This window comes from Zonotrichia leucophrys, chromosome Z, assembly GCF_028769735.1.
Source record: "Zonotrichia leucophrys gambelii isolate GWCS_2022_RI chromosome Z, RI_Zleu_2.0, whole genome shotgun sequence".
Classification (NCBI taxonomy): Eukaryota; Metazoa; Chordata; class Aves; order Passeriformes; family Passerellidae; genus Zonotrichia; species Zonotrichia leucophrys.
Window position 1 is genome coordinate 40531925 of NC_088200.1, and position 20428 is coordinate 40552352.

Sequence of the window (20428 nt, forward strand, 5' to 3'; positions counted from 1 at the left end):
CATTCTGCTTTCCTCTGAAAGCTAGTCAGCAGATGTTTCCTTCCATCTTGACTCATTGCATTAGTGGTAGAAAAACATTTTGTGTATTACCACGGTACTCTTCATAAGCAGATTTGGATGACAGAACCAACTTGTTGAAACCACAGGACAGTATTAAGAGAAAATTCTCTTGAATATTATATATAACATATTATTATATATGTTTATATATATAATATAATCTCTTGTATAGCTATGATATTAAAATCCTTTAGGTTTTGAATCAAGTAGCTTTCCAAACAGTTGCAGTAGCAATGCATTAATAGATCCTCCTTGAGAAAAAAGGGAAAAAATTTAAAATCAACAAATAAAATGTAGTAAAAAAGTAAACTAAAATTAAATTTAAAAAATACAATAAAATTTTGCCACAGGTCTTTTCATGAAAATTTTCTATGACCTCACACCCCATCAGTGTTTTATTTCCCCATGCAAAGTGAAATAATGACAAAAATAGCAATGTTTCAAACTTCTGAAATTGCTTTAAAGATATTCTTTGACAGTGAAAGTAATATTGATACCATTTGGTATCTTCATGGACATTTTGCCAGTTTGATCCAGTGCTGTTGAAGTTTCATGATCTAAAGCTGTCATATTTCAAGGTTTCAAAATGCAAAGCTATTTCATAGAATTCAGCAATTCCATGGGCAAGACAGATGGTTTTTTGCACATGAAGTGTTGTGGAAGAGGAAGTGGTTTATCAGTGGTATGTTGGCTTACACATCAGCAAATTTGTTGGTTATTTTCCTCAAAATTCCAAAGTCTGTGAAAAATAGTTTAACTTCATTCTTCTTAAAACTGGTTAAGGGTGGGGGGGAAGGGCATGTTTGCATCTGAAGTAAAAAAGACGCAGCAATTTCTAGAAAGATTTTTTTCCTTTCCCTTTTTTGACCAGTGATCACTGGGGATCACTAGATACAGATCCAGTTGTTAATGGACTGGGCACTGGTCAATGAATGATTTATTTTCATACATTCCTTATCATTACTTTTTCAGTACTTTGTTTATTCCATTACCAATAGCTCCCTTTTGTCCCACTTTGTCTGCACAGATTGGGAAAAGCAGACAATGGGTAAATTTATAGATGGAAATCCCTTATTACCTTAGAATCAGGACTGACCCATTTGGGGAGATACTAATGAACACTAAAGATTCTGGGAATTCGGGAATTCGGTCCAAGTGATTGGATAATATAGAAAAGATGTAAATGTTATTGTGTTTGAAGGTCTGTAGCTATTGCTTTGCTTTGAGATAGGTTAATTTCACATCTCAACAGCATTTCTGAACAGTAATGATCTCGAAGTACATGGCATTTTTTTTCTGTGTTAAGCATGAATTAGAACTTACTTTTGTTAAAACCACATTAACTTAGAAGTTATTAAGCCATACACAGCCAAATACTTTTGTCAATACTCATTTTCACACTTTATTATGGTCCATGCTAGACGCACAGAACAGGAAAATCCAAAGAAGTCAATGCTGACATTAAAGGGTACCATCTAAAGCCACTCAGATAGTTAAAGAAACCCTTACATAACACAGCTCTAAACCACCTTGCACAGACTACGCAAAAAAGGTTCAAGTCAAAGGCAGCCTGCAATGCAGTAATTGTAAAATCCACAGAAGTCAGTGGAAAAACATTAATAGGCCTCTGTAAGAATACCAAGGCTTCACATTTACACTATTATCACCATCTTCAAGTGGAAATTAGGCCAAGAACAATACACGTTCTTCGAAATCACCCTAATGTGCACATCCTTCCAGCACAGAGAATTCTTTATTAACATGTACTTAATACTAACTGCTAATAGACTGTATTCTCTTACAAAGTCATCTTGGAGACAGAACCTGCCTTCTTTCAAAACAAGCAGACAGAGCAAGACTTGTTTTCTTTGAATAGGTTGCCATGCCATGCCCCTTGTAGCTTGCCTCGATACACCTGGTGTGTTTACTCATCTAAAACTTTTCCAACCTGTTTAAAAACTTTACCACAGTATTTGGATAGTAGCCTCACAGACTCACATTTGCACTCACTGCATATGCGATGCATAACAGAAATCAGTCAAAACTCATGACAGCCTGCCACAATTCCAGGGACTGAATACTGACTTTGGATTTACCCCAGAAGCTGCTAAATCTGCAGGGATTAAAAATTCACAATTTACCTCAAATGTGTGGATATTTGGCCCTCTTTGAGTTGCACCCATGAATGGAGAACAATCTATTCTCTCAGTGTAGTGATACATTTCTAAAGAACAAAGGGGAACTCCAGAGGCATGTCAAGTGTGGTAATTTCAATTAAGCTGATGGAACTATGAGAAATTATGCCAAAGGGTTTGCCTATGCTGGCTCAAAGCTTGCTGCTGAAGATGATATATATTTTCTAACCTAAGAATGCATTTTCCACTGTCCAGCAGCTAGTTAAGAAGATTAATGACTGCTTTGTAGTTTCAATTAAATTCCTTTATCACCAAGAGGGACCAAACAAGTTTTGATTTCAAAAGTACTGCTTAAGAAAGAAGACCAGGGCTGCATAACACTGACATTTTATTAGAATTCATCTGTAACAAATGGAACTTGTGTCAGCAAAGAACTGATTTTCATACAGACTTCCTTTTGCCACCAATGTAACGAAGTAAGAAAATAAAAAGCACGCCTTTCATTCTGTAAAACATTTACGCGTACTACTAATTAGAGGTAATTGTATCTTTTTTAACAAGCCATTTTACAAGGTAATTTTTTAAAGTTTTTCAGTCTATGCATCCAAAACAAGAGCAAAGAACACAAGTTTTTATTATCTTTGTAAAGACACTCCAAGCTTGAATGGCAAAGCCACATAATGGATGGTTATAATGAGACCTGCAGCCTTCTGATATCTGTGGAGTATCAGGGCACCAAGGGGAAAAAAAAAAAAGAAAATAATAATAAAAAAAAAGAAATAAAAAAAAATAAAGAAAAATGGGAGAGAATAAAAGGAAGCAAAAAAAGCAGTTGCTTTTTTTTTCCTTTTACATGTTCTGTGTCTTTTAAATACATACAAGTGGGTTTTGTAAGCAATTTCTTACAGATGGGTTCAAGTTATTATTGGGTGTAGAATCAATAGGGCAGTGCATAGTACAAAGGTATATATAGAAAGTGCAAATCTCCTTAGAAGGTCACTCCTTCCCCCAGCCATCTTCTCTGCTATCTAACCACTCAAATAAATTTTTAAAAAAGAGCTAAATTAAACCTTTGTATAAATAATTTTTATATATTTTGTGGGTTTTTTTCCCCATTGTAACTAATTACAGAATTAGACATAACTACACATACAAACGTAAATAATAGCACCGTACTGGTTATGCTGATGAAACCAATTTTAAGCTTGGAAATGTATGATGTATGTAGACAAAGATGCTCACAATTTAAATTAACTGTAGAATACATATATTGGAATACAGAAAGTGGAATGCACATCAATGATGCTAAGAGCTATCATAAGAAACAAAAAACCTGAAAGGAGTATTTAGTTGTTCAACAGTTTTTCTCACAAATTGGCTCTGCCTTTTTTTGTATTTCTTTTACTCCCTTATTTTTGTTGGAGCTTGCAAGACAGTCTGCTAGGGAAAATGCACTGATCTTTGTACAGATCCAGTGTGCAGGAACCTTCTTTAGTCTATGTTTTCAAAATGACACTTTGTTTTGTATTTCTGAATTCCTATGTTTGAGTTCAAGAACATGACCACACTACATAACCTGGTATTTTAATAATTATTTCAAAGTATAAATCAAGAAGGAAGAAGAGAAAGAAACATAGTGCACATTCTTCTCTGGTTCAGATGTAAGTTATAGAATCTCATTCTGAGGTAGCCTTCTATAATACTTCTATTCCATATATATATATATATTTATACTTCTGTTTTGATTTTTTTGGTTTGGGTTTTTTTTTCATTACAAAAGTGCTCAAATACAATTGCTGGAGTTTGGTCTTTCTTATTTTTACTTCTCATAGGAGTGGGAAAATTGGAAGAAGAACTAAAAATGTTGAGGCCACATGGAGAAGCCACAGCAATGCTCCTATTTGAAACCCCAAAGAAAGCATCCTTTGATGCTGATGTACTAACAATGGCAGAACACATGCTGACCAAGGTCAATGTAAACGGCATTCTAGAAAGAGTCTCAAAAAGTACTTTGTGCTGTTTAGAGAATTTTCCTTTTTCCTAGAATAAAATCTATCAATCTCCAATATGTCATGTGGGCTCAGTCTTGCTGGCCTTACATGAACCTTCCCACTGAAAGCAAGGGTTTGACTTTAGCAATCTGTTGACACAAGTGAATGAGCAGGACTTGTCCCAAAATAAATCTGAAAAAAAAAAAGAAAATAAAAGAAAAAAGGAAGATGCATAAGAACTGCTGCTGTCAACTACTGCTACTGTGCTGCTACAGCTCGGCAATGACAGATAACACTATAACCAGTGACAAAGTGGGTTTGAAAAGCCAACCAGAAATAGATTTCCAATTTGTGGGCTATTCTGTTATTAGAAATATGGAAAGATAAAGGGCCTTGACTACCTATATGTTTTGGGTTATCATTTATTACCATCCATACTTGATTAGAAACTGGAAATGCATATTTTTCAAAATTGTCTGGTACATGTATTAAAATGTCTGAAAAGAACAACAGAGATATAAACAAACTAAACTAAATACAAATGAAGGCTAACTTAAAGAAATACTATTCAAAATAGGCATCAAATATAAGGCACTCTAAATGTAAAATTAAAATAAACCCCAGCATCCCCAAACAATGCTGTATGCCACAAAACGTTTGATTTCACAGAGCAATGTGTGTTTGGCTTTGCCCTGTTACATACGATAAATGTAAATTATATAGCGCACACTATAGACAGTTTACTATTGAATACAATTTTAAAACATCTTAATACCTAGTATATTACAACATTCTCCCCTCCTAAAGGGATATGCACTGACCTTTCCCACATGCACACCTCCTACATTTAATAATATGATTTCTTATTGCACTATAGTGTTACAAATATTGAACTTCACTTGAAGCCTAAATCACATACTCTGTGTGCGTGTGTGCATGTGTGTGCTCTGTATATGTGCATGTGTGTGTGTTCAGGTGGAAATGTGGATAGAAATATTATTTGGGATAGAGATGGCATTCAAATATCAATGATGTGCATTCCTCACTTCTCTTTGAAACAGAAGTTTATGGACCTTAAAAATGCAGAGATGATCAAATTGCAGTCTGATACAATTGTAGTATGTGGAAAAACTTTCCCAATGCTTTCATAAATCCAGGTATGTAAGGACTGATATGTTTATGTGCATGTGTGTGAATCTGTATCTGAATCCATCTGTATTCTCTGCAACTATACAGAGAGTCAAAAAAGGGTAGACAGTAATACATATATATATATATAAAAGAGAGAGGGTGTGAGTGTGCATGTGCATATGTGTGCGTGTGTGTGTATGTGCTAGCAGCATCTTTATACTTTGCGCCTCCCTGTTGATTCCAAAATAAACCAAAAGCCCCATTTTGATTTAACTGATTACAATGAATATTTTCTTAAAGAAAAAAAAAAACCAAATAAAACTACAAAATTCATATCTAACAAGACTGTGGTACTGTAGGACTGCACAAAAATGTGCAAATTTTCAAAGTATCTAACATTTCTACAGCACAATATTACAGATAACAGTTCTACAGCTTAAAAAAAAAATCTACATTTTTAAACAAAAATATTAACAGTTATGCAACTTTTTCTTTAATTCACTTCATCGAATGATAAACTCTTGTTAAAAAAAGGAAAAAGTTTACACAGTTAAAAATGAAGCACAGGTCAGCAGTATCTTTACAATACTAAAAAACTAAATCAAGGACTTTCTTTTTAAACATTCCCACATTTTCCCTTAAGTGTTATGATGAGCAGTATGATGGGAAACGGTGATGTTGAAGTAAAGAGTCCGCTTTGTTTGGGAAGCCAGAACCCAACCTTGCAACAAACATCTTGCACTGAACTGCAGTTCTCAAAACTCCTCTTTTCAAAATCATGTAATCCTGAATAAGATGATCACTCTTTCTGATTAAGTTTCCTCTTCCCTTTAACTTCAACCAATGTCGAACCCTTGAGGTATCTGTAAATGAGATCCTTCAGACGCCTCAGTGGTCAGGATTCTTTTATTATGGTTAGGTTATTAAACTGTGAATTCTTGGTCCACATGGAATACTTCTTGTTGGGTGGGGTTTTTTTTTTGTTGTTTTTTTGTTTTATATATCCCCAATATTTTGTTCATTTGTTTCTTTTTTTATTATTTTTTATTTTATATATCCCCAATAATTGCTCCTTAGCTAAGAGTTAAGAAGTACTTCTAAAGCACATTGTATGGCTCAGAAGCGGCTCTCTGGATCTTAAAGGGCCTGCAATAAAAATCCACAATGGGTTTTTATGTTGCATAGTGATCAAAGCTGCCCAGATACTCCAGTGCGGCTCGATAGCAGAACTGGTATTGATCCTAGAGAAAGAAAAACAGACAAAAAGTGCATCAAAAAGTCAGCTTGTTGGTTGGTTTCTAGTTTCTTTCAAGTAATAGTGAATATTTTGTAGCTGCAAACAAATAGGCTGCAGAGGCATCTGCAGTTCAGCAATATTCACTTGCTGACACCAACAGAAAACCACTCTGAGTTACAACAGATGAAGATAGACAGTCATTTAATGCAACAACATTTCCCACAGAATGGAGCTTCTTTTTGTGCAGAGACTATATACCCACCTACTGACAGTCTGTTATTCTGGATTAAAACAATATCAGCATTAAGCTTTCTTCTGATAGGAACATGCTAGGATGCTTTCCCTGCTCATATTTGAAAATAAGTACCAAAATAAACAATGAATTCTACAGCTAATACAACACACTAAGTAAAAGGGTCCATCACAGCCTGAATATGGAATTCTGTATGGAAAACCATCACTTTAAAAATCATGCAAAGAAAGCAAAGGGAATTCCAGCCTTTCAGTAAGATAGGCTTTGATGAAGATGTGAAGATACCTTGGCAAGAAAAAGACTTAAGGAGAAATATAGAGCTAAAGGACCTCATTCACCTAAATCAGACTTCATTTCAACCTATACCTGGAGACAGAGAGAAGTTTAGTGTGCTGAGAAATTTTCTCATACCTCAGATGAATCTAACATTTGTAAGTTTGTGTTATTCTCACCTCCATAAAGCAGTCCTTTTGCACATTTATGTTGTTGCACACTTACACTAAAATGGCACATCTACGTATTTATTTCCAACTGCCATTCTTGGTTTAAATGGTAAAAAGTAAAAAAAGAAATTTAAAAACAAAAATAAAAGAAATTTCTCAAAAATACCAGGGATGTCTATTTATTTTTCTGACAAAATACCACACAGTGCTGTGTGGTAACTGCACAGGTTGCAGTTGTTAAGATCACAATTAAAATCCTTTCGGAGGCCAGAGAACTAATCAGATATTTGCTTCACTGAGGTAGTATGATTACTCATAGTTCATTTCTGTTAGTTGGAATAGTTAGAACAGTGGCAGAATGCCTTACACACATGCTTAAATTTTAAGTGTGCGTATGGTCCACATGGAAGTGCTTTGTTTAATAAGGATTAGATTTCCTGGCAGTTTATAACTGAATGAGAGATTTGTTTGCCACAGAATCCTGGAAGACATGCCTACAGAACACCTCTGCTTTCAGCAGCGGGGATGAAGGGCAGCATACAGAAATAAGTCAAAGCAGGAGGAAAGAGAATATATTGCAGAATTGAACTCTGCATTTGTCAGGTAGGCTCAAAGAAGCATAGTTTCTGTGTACTTTAGCTATTTCTTGCAGCCAAAATGACAGAAAGCAGTCATTTTTCATTTTGCTTATCCAGAAGAATGATGGTAATGGGAAAGAAATGGAATTAACTCTTCAGTATGGTCACAGTGATTTACTTGGCTAACTGACAAGATTAAAAATAAGTATCTGTATTTTTCATATAAGCTTTATGAAGTTGTCTTCTTAGAAGTAAAACTATCCAGCTTCTACAGAACTAGTTTAATTTTCTTGTGGAAAATGGCAAACTCTGGGGAGCCATCTTAAATTTCACAGACTTAATTTAAAGGCCTGTGTCAATCAAATTATACTAAATAAATGTGTGATCTAAAATGTTTCCCTTCTCTTTTCCTTTTTGTTGGTCCTCCTAACCTATTGACTCTGGCTTAGTCCAGGTCTTCTGCTCAGAAATTAAGGCAAAAATTAAGGGCATTAACTGATAATGTTTAAGCATTCTTTATGATGTGGCAGATTTCCAAGCATACAGGCACAGGTAACTGGTCTAAACTGCTTATCACTTTCTTTATTTCTCTATGCCACACTTAATAGCATAGAAATTATTTACACTATAGTTATCCTGAATGCTGAATTTACCATTATGATTTTCAGGCCAAGGAGCCACTTGCTTGGTGACACAAAAAAACATGAAAATAATACAGTGTCAGTCTGAAGACATAATCAAGACCTTGCTCTCAGGGAAAAAAAAATAAAATCAGTTGATCCACCTGCAGAAACAATTTGCCTGCTTCTTTACTACCACACATTTCTGCCAGGGAGCATGGATCAAATAAAAATGTGTCATGCTTCACAAATGGGTATTTCTTAACTACCATAATTTAGGATCCACTATTGAAACTATTTTTTTTTCTTCCTCATCTTGCAGTAACTACTGCGATAACAGGAAATAGTCCTATTTTACCCTGTAGTCACAGGGCCAATATATGTCTTCAGATATTACTGTAAGCATGTCTTATACAGTATCTATCTGTGCATATTTTTGCTTGTGTAAATACCATTTCTTTTCCATCACCATTGCATAAGGATACTCATGCTCACCTCTGTCTGTACCATGGCTGGCCGCTGTGTCCTTAACATTTTGACAGTCTGGAAGATGTCTACAACACCTTCATATCTCATTCTTTCTAGCACAATGCTCAGGGTTATGAATACTCCAGTCCTTCCAACACCCGCACTGTTGAAGAAAATGAAGACAAAATAAAAGGAAAAAACAAATGTTACTTGATAGTTAATGCTGAAAGAATTGGCTGACAAATTCTTTGTGGTTACAACACACCATATGTGTATAAATTTCTATATGGGGAAAGGCTCACTAAGCAAAATTCCATAGCAAATTACCACATTGCATTCAAAAGAATGACTGCACTCAAGTGAACCTCACATCTACTGATTACATCCAGACTCTCCAGTCTTCCTTGCAAAGACTTGATTTGTTCATCCAGATATGCAATAATCACTGCATGGTGAAGGCAAATGTTAACATTTGTTGCCAATAACATACATTGGAACTGACAAGAGAAAATGAAGCCAAAATGCATTTTACTGCTAGCTTTACTTTAGTTTTTCATGTATATGCCCTGTTTTGCACATCTTCTCTGTGTTATTTTACATTCTACTTTAAGTATGAAGTACGGATGTTCGTTTAATATTGAACCTGTTCATACATGGTCTGATTCAAATAATGGACAGAGAAAGATCTCAGTTCAGGTCTTATTCAAGTCTGGCAGTCTGGCAGTTCGCTTTAACCCGCAAGAAGTGATGGAAATTCTTGCCATCAATAGAGCCAATAGCTGTCAGCTTTTAAAATTAAACAATCACTTATTCAAGATGATTATTCTTTGCAAAAGAGACAGGTAACTACACAGAGAAAAAGACTTTGTAAGTTTGAACTTCTATGGATGGAAACCAAACACCTTGTCATCTCACTGTTGATGCTAATAATTTCACAAGGTTTCCTGCAGCCAGATAACCCTGGAAAGCTGAATATTTATGAGACCTGTTCACCAGACAGATGAATGGAACAGCATGAACAACAGGAAAATCGTGAAGAACTCTTGAATGAGTTCTTGTATGAACTATGACAGAAATCCAGCAAATTCAAAAAAGTAGTGTGGAAATTGAATGTTCAAATTGTATGATGGTATCTTGGTGTTTGGTCTAGGTCAGAGCTCTTTTAGGGCTATTAGACATATGCAATTTGATTTATAAATTTTGCATAGGATGTGTGCCTTCAGGTTGCTGAAGCCAAAGGACAACTGACAAACCACTTGACACAATATCACGTTGTCAGTGGTGATTTACCTATGTGATATAATAACAGTCCTGGACATCTAAAGCAATTGCAGTGCAAGGTGCCTGATGAGGTAAATTAGACAGCTAGTACGTTAGAAACATCCTGAAAAATCCTGGAACCGGCTCGTTGGAACCAGCTTGAACTTGGCAGACCTGATTACAGTGTGATCTAAACTAAGTAGCCCAGGAAATGACCAGGAGAATGAACACAGACTATCATTTTACATTGTCCTGCTCTGCTATTTAATTAAAAAGAAAAATATTTACATGTGTGAGAGCATTCTGGCCTCACAGTAGACAAATCTTTGTTACTTAAAAAAAATTACTTGGAAATCTCAGGCAAAAGGAAGAAATTCCTTTTCTTGTCTTGGGTACTTAAAAAAACCAGCAAATGTCTCCAGGAGAGACTTAATGAGGACGAGAAACCAATATGGAAACATGTCAATGCTTGCAAATCCTAATTGGTCATCAAGTGTAATGTCTTGAGAAAAGCCTGTGGGAAATTGATCCTGTTCCCTTTAGAGTAGCAAACATACTTTAACATTGGAACAATTCCTATCCAAAAATGCTAAGGATTTCTAGAGTAAAGAAAGCCTTCATGATGCATTATAACTCCCCATGATTCATAATTTAGACTAGAAGCTAAAGTTGAGATGCTTTAATGAACTATGTGGACGTATTGATTTTTGGCAAGAGAGAAGAGTTTATTATTAAAAATACATCTTGACTGCATTCTGGGAAAGGTCTTCCTCAGTCTTGAGCTAAAAGCTGGAATAAAAAGACTATAAATATCTAATATTGGTTTAAGTGAAAATTTTACTTCAAGATGGATAGCCCATTTCTAAAATAGTTTTAAGTATCTGCCTCATGAGGTTAGAAATTTTTTAATTCAACACACTGACCTATTTGTAAAAATGTTACGGAAAAAGAAAATTTAGATTTGTGGGTTGGGGGGGTTTACTGCATAACAGAGAAAGCAAGCTTGTGAAAATTATATAGAGTGTAAAGGAGACCCAAAGGAAGTGACACTAGGGGTGTTTTAATTCACTGTAGAACTCATCATGGTACAAACTGGAGGCATTATTTCAGTAATTCCTCAGAGACTAGGAAAGCACAGGTATCCAGGATCTTGTGTTTCCTGAAAGAAATAAACAAACTTACTAATTTGCTAGGGACACTTCCTATTCATGTAAGTTGGCTAACACTGGCAATGATAATTAGCATTACCAGTCCCTAAATAGTCATTACAATAATGATAAAGACATTTAAAAACCAAGCCATGATTAGTTACACTGCATTTGACTTTCTTTCTAGCAATGTCAATGGCAGAAGTCCATAATTTTACCATGAAAGATCACATCCATTTGGGAGGGATATGTAATGTAATGGAAGCAGTATTCACAGTATTCACAAGTGGACAAGTCTGCATGGCACAAAGAACCTAGAATAAAAATACTGCTCGGCTTTCTTATCTGCATAAAGGCATAAATATTGCTTATTACTCCTGTCCTCTCAAAATTCATTAATGTTGAAGAATAAGTTTTATTCTTATCTGGTTTGTTCTTCATCCTCCTTGTGCAATGAATCCCAATCAGTTCCCTGTATGCTACTCTCCTCAGCAGCCTGTAAAAATTTTTAGGCACACAAGAAAAGTAGGATTCGAGTATTCCAATACATTTATTTTGTCTGTCTTTCAGATTAGAGGATCATAAAGAACTCAAATTCTGTTTACCGATGACTTTGGAAAGAGGAAAATTTCTCTTCCTCTGTTTACTAGGCTCCAGTAAACTCATTTATTTGTCTTCATGATAGTATTGGGGCACTACTTGGCTTGCAGTAAGAACTTGCAACTTGTGTCAGTATTTTGCATCTCTGTTATATAAATAATAATATTTAATCTACAAAAAAGAATTTCATATTACAAAAATGAGTATCTAAAATCCTAATGGAATTTATAGAAAACAATTTATTAAATAGGAGATAAGAGATAAAGATATCATTTTTGGCCATCTGCTATAGGCTCTAGAATACTGTAGTGGAAATAAATAAAAAATACAAGAATATTAAAAAACCCATGCTGGATTATTTCTAAACACCATGCAAGTAATTTTCATCTGCATATCAATTGCAAAGAAGGGACATCATCACATCAAAAATGAGCACAAAGTTCTGAAGCTAGAACTCATAAACTCAAACCTCAATGATTTCTTTGACAGGCAAAATTTCTAAACATCACTTACTATTCCATTCCCTTTCTTGAGATAGCTACCTTTTTTTTTTTTTTGCCTCATCTTGATTGCTACTAATGTGCCACTGAGGTGTAACTAGCTTGGTTGCAGATAATAATTCCTACTGAAGTAAAAGCCTTTAATTTCTAGCGGAAAAAATATCAGATGTAGCAGCTTGTGATAAGGCTCTTCCTATGTCTTCTGTGGGCAGCACTGACCAGACTGCTTTTATGCTGAATTAGAAGCATTTATATGTGAAAAAATCACGTGTTTCCACATATTTCTGAAGAACCATTTTTGTATAAATGGATTATCACAGAACAGTTCCCATTTCATAAAGCAGTTCATGCTGTTCCATTTTAGATCCTCTATTTGATTACATGATATGACACTTCACCTCTGAAATGTTGTTTAAATATACACGTTCACCACAATCAGCAATCAACTTTACGAAAAAACCAAATCTGCATATAATTTGTTTTTAAGCTTTATTTACTTACCTGCAATGAACAGAAATTGGTCCATCCTGACCAAATTGCTCTTTTGTTTTATGCACTTGGCCAATGAAGTCAATAAATCCTTCTCCAGACTTTGGCACTCCTTGTTCTGGCCAGTCAGTGAACTGGAACTGCCTCACTGTTCGGGACTGGCCATCCTTTAACAAAAGTTAGACACAAATAAAGCACGTTGCTGTGGCTTGAAGTTGGTCAGCGAATAATCATAAAGACAATCACAAAGTAAGGACGTTGAGAGGAGATGGGGAATGGCTAAGATTACATTTATGGAAACTCTTTCAACTGCAGTACTACTATTAAAGCTTTTGTATCAGCCCAAAAGTATTATTATGAGTTTCATTAACCATATTGCATGGATTCTCTTCCACACTGCACAGGAGAGTTGCCTGGCATTCTGATGGTGTAAAAATTGTGCCTGAGGTCAAAGCTATAACAACCCCATGAGGAGTATATGACTTTTTTGGTATATTATGTTTTGAATCCTGTGGACTACAAATTCCTTTATATACAGATCAGGTAGAATAAGGTCATCTAATCTGGCTTTCCATTTCTGAGATATGCTCAACTACTTCTCAGCAGGAATATCTTTACTGATAAGACTTGTTTAAGTCATTGCCCTCCTTGCAGATGTTATCTTTAACAGTAAGCTGCTTTCTATGAGGTGAACATTTTTCCTGCAAGAAGAGGGATAAACAAGCTGGTTGTTTAACAAATTTCTCTTCAATAATGGTTCATTTAATTCACCAACAGCTTGGAGTTAGTTAAAATTGAAAGGAAGGGCTTCCTTTCTTAAAACAAGCCATCTGAAGCTCTTCAATCCCCATGGTTAGGAATACTAACAGTTTTTCTTTAAAGTGCAGAATACAGCATCATAGTTATTTTTATAATGAAGCCACTGGAATTACTAAATGCCAGCTTGTGCTATCTGCCTATTTAATGAGCAAAAAGTCAGGACACATAAAAATGCAATACAAATGAATAAAGCAAATTTGTTCTGCATTTTCAAACATTGACGATTTTGACACTGTCAATCTGCATGTCTATAATGTTTAAAATCATGGCAATATGAGCCAGTGATGTTAACTGGTGCCTCTAGACATCATGTTTTCTAAGCACCTACCCTGTCATGTCTTCAAAATGGTCTTCTATTAAGTGAAACTCTTGAAAAATTGAACTTTCTTCTAAGTAAAACTCATGAAAAATTGACATTATTACTGGAGATTCCCATCAAAAAGCAGCAAGTTATGCTGGAGGCAGGAATAATCTTTCTCTCTTTTTCCTTAGACCACAAGCATTCAACTGCTACAGACATTTGAAATTATATAGAAGTGATTTTAAATATAACCAAAGGAAACCCCAATAATTTGCTTTTATATTTCCTCTGGCTCTGTGGGATTTTGCCTCCTGTGTCTCAGATGAGCGAGGAAAACAGAAAAAATGTGTGTGTGCCAGCAACTACTCCATGAGAGGACTCTCACAGTGTGTATTTCCACTAGGTCACACTGACAATTTAGTGGCCTGTATCTGTGAAACACTTTTTTCCACTTAGACAAATAGGTAATGTTTGAAAATATTCACCCAATTGGATTTATTGTGGGCATCAACACAAAGAACTAAATGTTTAGTTCCAAAAATGGCATTTTGTGAATACAAACATCTCTGATAATGGCTTCTGTAATCCCATTTTCTCCAAAAAAGACATAATGAAACTGCATCCTCCAGATAGCCTTAGGCAGATGATATAAATTTATCAAGAAGACACAAGTACAGGTTGATTCCCTTAAAAATAACCTTCTATTCTTTCAAAGCAAAGAAGGAAAACCTGAAATCCAACTTACTTTTTCCAGGTAGAAAAAGTAAGGAAGACACTAATTTATTTAAGTCCAGCCTGTCACTGGAAAGTTAACACATTTCTCTGTCATAAATAGATCTAATGGTAAGTATTTCTTTTTTGGTGTGTATATATCAACTGTATTAGTATCTTTCATGATTTAAGTAATTCAGTATTCCAATGCAAGTCTGTGAAATGACAATAACCTCTGTTATTTAATATTATTTAATGAGCAGAGAAGTAAAGTTACTTAGTCTATGTTAGACTAGCATTAAAGCATATGGGGAACTGATCTGCAATTTCTTACAGCTCCCTCTGTTACTGACATTATAAAGAGTGTTGATTTCTTTTAATGAGATTCTTGCCAACAGCAGTCCAGATACAAATGCCAAATTTTATTAAAATCTTTACTTTTAAATACTGTGACAGTTTGCACAGTTGGCTATCAAAATAAGTACTTTAAAATCCCTGTGTGGAACAGTGGGCTTTTAATGTTTTATCCTGTTTAGTGGCTGACCGTTTGGATTTATTCTTCCTCCTCACAGGGGATATTCAATTGTCTTTTGATTATGCTTTAGAATTGATATTACTCTCTTACAGGCATCACTAATAGTTTAGCCTTAAATAAGACTGGCCCAACATATTGACCTCTTGAGTTTCCAGAGAAAGTGAGTACAAAGCTGTTTGAAGCAATACCTGGAAACAGTTACTGAGGTCAACTTCACCACACAGCAACTCACAGCTCAGTTTCAGAAATAAAAGAGAGTTCCACTGCAGACACTTGCTGGTGGCATCTACACAGGTACAGTGCCTTGTTTTATGTCCTTGTGGAATAACTGGTCATCTTGGCTCTGCCAGAGCATGGATGGTGTTATAACAGCACAGATGGACTTGGAGATGAGAGGGACAGAGGATGTTTGCAATCACTCCAGCATTTACTCTTCTTTGAGTGCAACAATTTAGTCAAATGATTTCAATTACTGGGCGTGACAGCCACAAAAGCCTAACTAGAGAAAAACTATAATGTACATTTTGGTATGAATTTCCGACTTCCAGTAATTTTGGAAGGAGATATAGTTTTCCAGCATAACTAGAAAATTTAGGATGGTGCTGTCAGCTCACTGAACAAAATTTGGACCATCAAGATAAGGAGGTTCTTAAAATTTGAGAAGCAATAACATATGACAGTAAAATGTTATACCAGGAGCTTCAATGTGCTTAATGCTTTCTAAAAGAGGTTTATTAATATCATGCCAAATAAAATTAGTTCTGATAAATTTAATTATTTAATTATTTGGCCCTTTAATGGTTTGATAGCTGTAGGTAAGCAGACTTGCCTAAATATTCTACTTCAATACAAAGTCTTGAGGGAACTTTTTTTAAAATATAAAATATTTGGGGACACTTTGATTACAGCTATGGCTTTTTGTTATAACTGTAATTTTGTGATCAGAGCTTTGTGAACTATGTCACACAATAATTCTTCCAACTTGAGACAGACTTTTAATAGAAAATCAATTAAAACTATCAGGATATTTGCAGTGAAATTGGATTTGACTATCTCTGCTTGCAAGCATGTTTAAAGACTGATGCTAGGAGCCTGTTCTCCACTTTTCTTAAGCACAAATAGGCTAGAGAAGATGTGAGTCGTATGATTCACATTTCAAACAGAATGAAAATCAGATCCAATGCATCTACAGTTCCTTTACAAAAATCTACACCCGAATCTCATTTGCCAAAAAAAAGGTTCATATGCTCACTTGATACAATAATAGCAATACTACCCAATTTTACTTGATGCTCACATTAAAAGCAGTGGTCTAGCTAACCATGAGGAAGTCTAATATTTCAGAACCTGACAGGCAACTCTGAGTAGACACTCATGATATTCCTAGACATTACATCCTGCTGTTTTGCTTGAACAAGTATTATTCCAAAGTGCCTACAGAAACAAAGGCTGACAGTATGTTTTCCTACCACAGAGACTGAAATGTTAGAAATCAAGTCAGAGAAACGCCAAATATATATAAAGTTTATGTATGTTTAATCTTATATGAGTATTCAGTTTTGGACTCAGGAGTTCAGATAAGAAATGAAGTATGAAAATGAGGATGCTAAGGTCACAGCTGCATGTATCTAGTCTGCAGATATACTAGAGAGCTGAAAATATACTACATGAAAAATCAAATTATAATGTGCAAAGCTTGTCCAGCTTTTCTTATGAATGTCATTTGCTTTGCAGTTTTAAAATCTCAGTATATTAACCTTCATACTCACTCAGCCTCAAGGGCGGTGCAAAACAAAAAAACAACACTCTATGTTGCAAAAATTGTAGCCAATAATGATCAAGGGGAAAATGAGGAAAAAGAGGAAAAAGAGGAAAATAGTTCTCAAATAATCTAATGTATTTTAGCACAAATAGTTCAGAACTATAAAACTGTGCTACCCAGATGCTAGATCTGAATGAAGTCAATCATTCCTACAGAAAGATCCCATTTATTTAAAAATAACTTCATCTGATTTTTTATTATTGCTTGTAGAAAGTATATCTCTGGGTTTTCTTAATAATAGTAAAAATTCTAAAATCCCCAAACACAGAAAAAAGAAAGAAATAAACACTTTCTTTTAAACTTATGGGAAGAAATGTAATGTTATGTTGACTTACCCTTGCATCTGTAACCTTGAATTCCCTCAGAATATACTGTGGCATGTTGTACTCTGCCATTGGATCTACCACAAAATACTGGTATCTGGCTGAGCGCTCCGCAGGCCAGTACTGGTGGCATTTTTCCTATGAAATAACAAAGTAAAATACATTTCCTATTATCTGAGAGCGCTACCATAAACTGGTATAAACCCTTTTTTACTCAGCTAAGTATAATATTCATGGAACGTGTCAATAGTGACAGGAACATGAACTGCTTGTGTTGGTGTAGAGTAAAAAGTTATCTTTAACACTGCATTGCAAAGGGTTTCTCATTGATTGCTGTATATCTGAACTTGCTTATACTTCTGCTCAGTTTTATTATCTATCAGTGACAAGAGCTATCCTTAATCTTATTTTCAATGGTGAATTTTTATCTCAATTTAAATCTTGATACCACCTTCAGTTTTCTTCCTTTCTGCTTGTTGGAGCAAGTCCCCCCAGTCTCAGTCACTGCTCTATCCTCAGTCACTACTCATCCACTAGCCATGTCCTGAATAATCTCTTTTCTCTCAGACACATGGTCTAACTCAGATTTCACTTATCAGATGCCAGCTTTCTCTTGATGTAATCCTGTCCAGACAGCAGACTGCTTCATTCCTTCCAGCAGGCAGAGTACCAATGAAATGAGTTTAGAACTGCAAATTGGGGGATGAAACTTTCATGTGCAGCACAGAACACACAGAAGCTATTCCAATCTAAAAAATATCACACTTTCTTTTAACATTTTTACAATGAGATGCTGCAAAAGTAAAGTTTCCAAAAGAGAGATCTTTCTTTTTCAATAGACAGCAATGGTCTCTCTTGTTCAATCTCAATGTGTCCCACACGAACACACCATGTCTAGTTTGTCCATTGCAACAAATCAACAGATTTGAAAAATTTACATCTCTGACCAGGAAGGCCACTCCTGTTTCGAAAGAATTCTCATCTTTAGATATCCCTAAGAATTAAATATTTTAATGAAAAGAGCTTCTGTAACCAACATTTTAGTAAAGGAATATTAGAGCAGTACTTACTCTGCCCATTTCTCGTAGCTTAGTGAGCATGACCACAATTGTAGAGTTATGCTCCCAGAGCATTCTCCAGAAGTCTTCAGTTGTTTCTGCTAAAGGACCCTGTGTAGCTATGTAAGCTTTTTGTTGTCTATGTTAACAAAAACAAACAAACAAACAAAAGTAGATTAACAGTATTATTTACAGTATTATTTTGGATCTATACTCATGTTCTTTGCTTATATGAAAACATTATCTGGAGGGAAAATGTATATACTGTTAATAATGAGCACATTAAAACCTTATTATGATTGTTTAATCAAACTATGGCTTTTTATTTTTAGAACTTTGAGAGGAAAATTACTCTGTTAATATTATGATGTATGACTTTATCATTATTATTTAAATTTTAATGCAACTCTAATTGCTCAATTTTGTGTGCTGTAAAAAGCACTTAAGAAACACTTAGTTGTGCTGGTTCATTTTATAGAAATAACTGTCTAACAATCTATTAAGTTTAGGAATTATAGCATCAAGCAGTTTCTTTATTAACTTCATTTCAACAGTCTGATGCCTCCAGCAAAAGTAAGGCAGGAAGAAAATTTGGGAATGGAGTGTGAATTTCCAGGCCCTTATATCCTACTGGGGAAAGCTACCACCAAAATGTTAAAAGATTGCATCAACAGCTTTATAAGATGATGACCAGTTTGTGTTGCTCTTGCTTCTTCCAAGCAACAGCAATACCTTTGTTGGTGATAGTGGAGACGGAGTTTATTTTCAATTATGAGCTGAGGCTCAGAAAATTCACTCTGTGGATACGGATACTCAGGCACACCTAAACTATGGCAAACACAGGCAAATAATGCCATTTCCCTTTCATGTCTTTTTCAACCAGCTGCTTTAAGTCAGCTGCTCCATGTTGTCATGAAGAGGCCAGTGGGCTGCACATCTGTTTATATACAAAAGGCCTTCATTGGTTAGATCAAGTCCTAGGCAGTGTCCCAAGTGTGGGTTATCACCTTAACACACAGAGTGTATCTCCTGTATCTTATTTCTAGATATCCTTTTAAGCAGAAAAACTGTGAAGATATAGGGGTCCAAATCATGAGCATGCTTGAAGTCTCATTAACTTTCAGCATGTAAAGCATACTGAGAGCTCTTAGTGGCTTAAACACAGGTTAAAATATAACATTTAAGATTCTATGTAATTTACAAAATTTTTCTATATTGCATGGGGAAAAAATATAAACCCTTTAACAAATTTTTAAAAAACATCCAATCAAATGAGCCCTGAACAGACAAAAAAATTACTGGATTTCTATACTGCTCTGGTTTTTTCAAAATAATTACGTAAACAATTTTGTAAACTCTTAAAACAGTAAAGATAAGAACACAACATGATTTGTACCTGTATCCATCAATGAAACTGGCATTAATATAATCAGAGCCTTCTACTCCTCGGATAGGCTGCAAGCATACCCTTGTGGATTCATATGGCATAATATTGACAAGGCGATTTTTGAATTTATTACATGGAAGATTGGCACTGATGAATCTTGAAGTGTGAGCCTTAGAGCTAGCAAGACGCTGTTGAAAACAAGTTAAAAGAATTAAGGCCAGGTATAACAAAGACAAGTGACACTATCAGGTTTTATACTTTCTGCTCAGTAGCCACTAATGAATAATTTCAACTTCAGATGCTTACTTTTCCATATTCTATTGCATTACCCAAATATTTGTAAAGCTTCTTTAACACCTTTTCAAAGTACAATGTCTGCTCCATTTGTGAGTGCATTTGGACAAATTTCCAGGATTAAATCACTACACAAACACATATTTCAAGATACAGTAACAATAAAGGAACAGCATGGTTAAATCAACCTCAACTGAATGGTTCTTATCCAGATATTTAATTTAAAATTTTAGTCTAAGGGTGTCTTTTATCTTCTGATTACTGG

The 20428-nt window shown here is 35.0% G+C and overlaps 1 protein-coding gene across 44 annotated transcripts in view; it reads right to left on the bottom strand.

Annotated features, from left to right (window-relative positions):
- Positions 1–2566: 2566 nt before the first annotated feature.
- The window catches only part of PTPRD (protein tyrosine phosphatase receptor type D), a 1159824-nt gene continuing 1141962 nt past the window's right edge, over positions 2567–20428 (bottom strand). For all 44 annotated transcript variants that reach the window (XM_064736588.1, XM_064736631.1, XM_064736633.1 and 41 more), the window contains 6 exons: positions 19879–20057; positions 18495–18621; positions 17437–17562; positions 12926–13080; positions 8944–9079; positions 2567–6558 (listed from right to left, as the gene is read on the bottom strand). In XM_064736588.1, the coding sequence (XP_064592658.1) occupies positions 6490–6558; positions 8944–9079; positions 12926–13080; positions 17437–17562; positions 18495–18621; positions 19879–20057 (792 nt within the window). In that variant the 3' untranslated portion in view covers positions 2567–6489. The remainder of the gene's footprint in view (positions 6559–8943; positions 9080–12925; positions 13081–17436; positions 17563–18494; positions 18622–19878; positions 20058–20428) is intronic.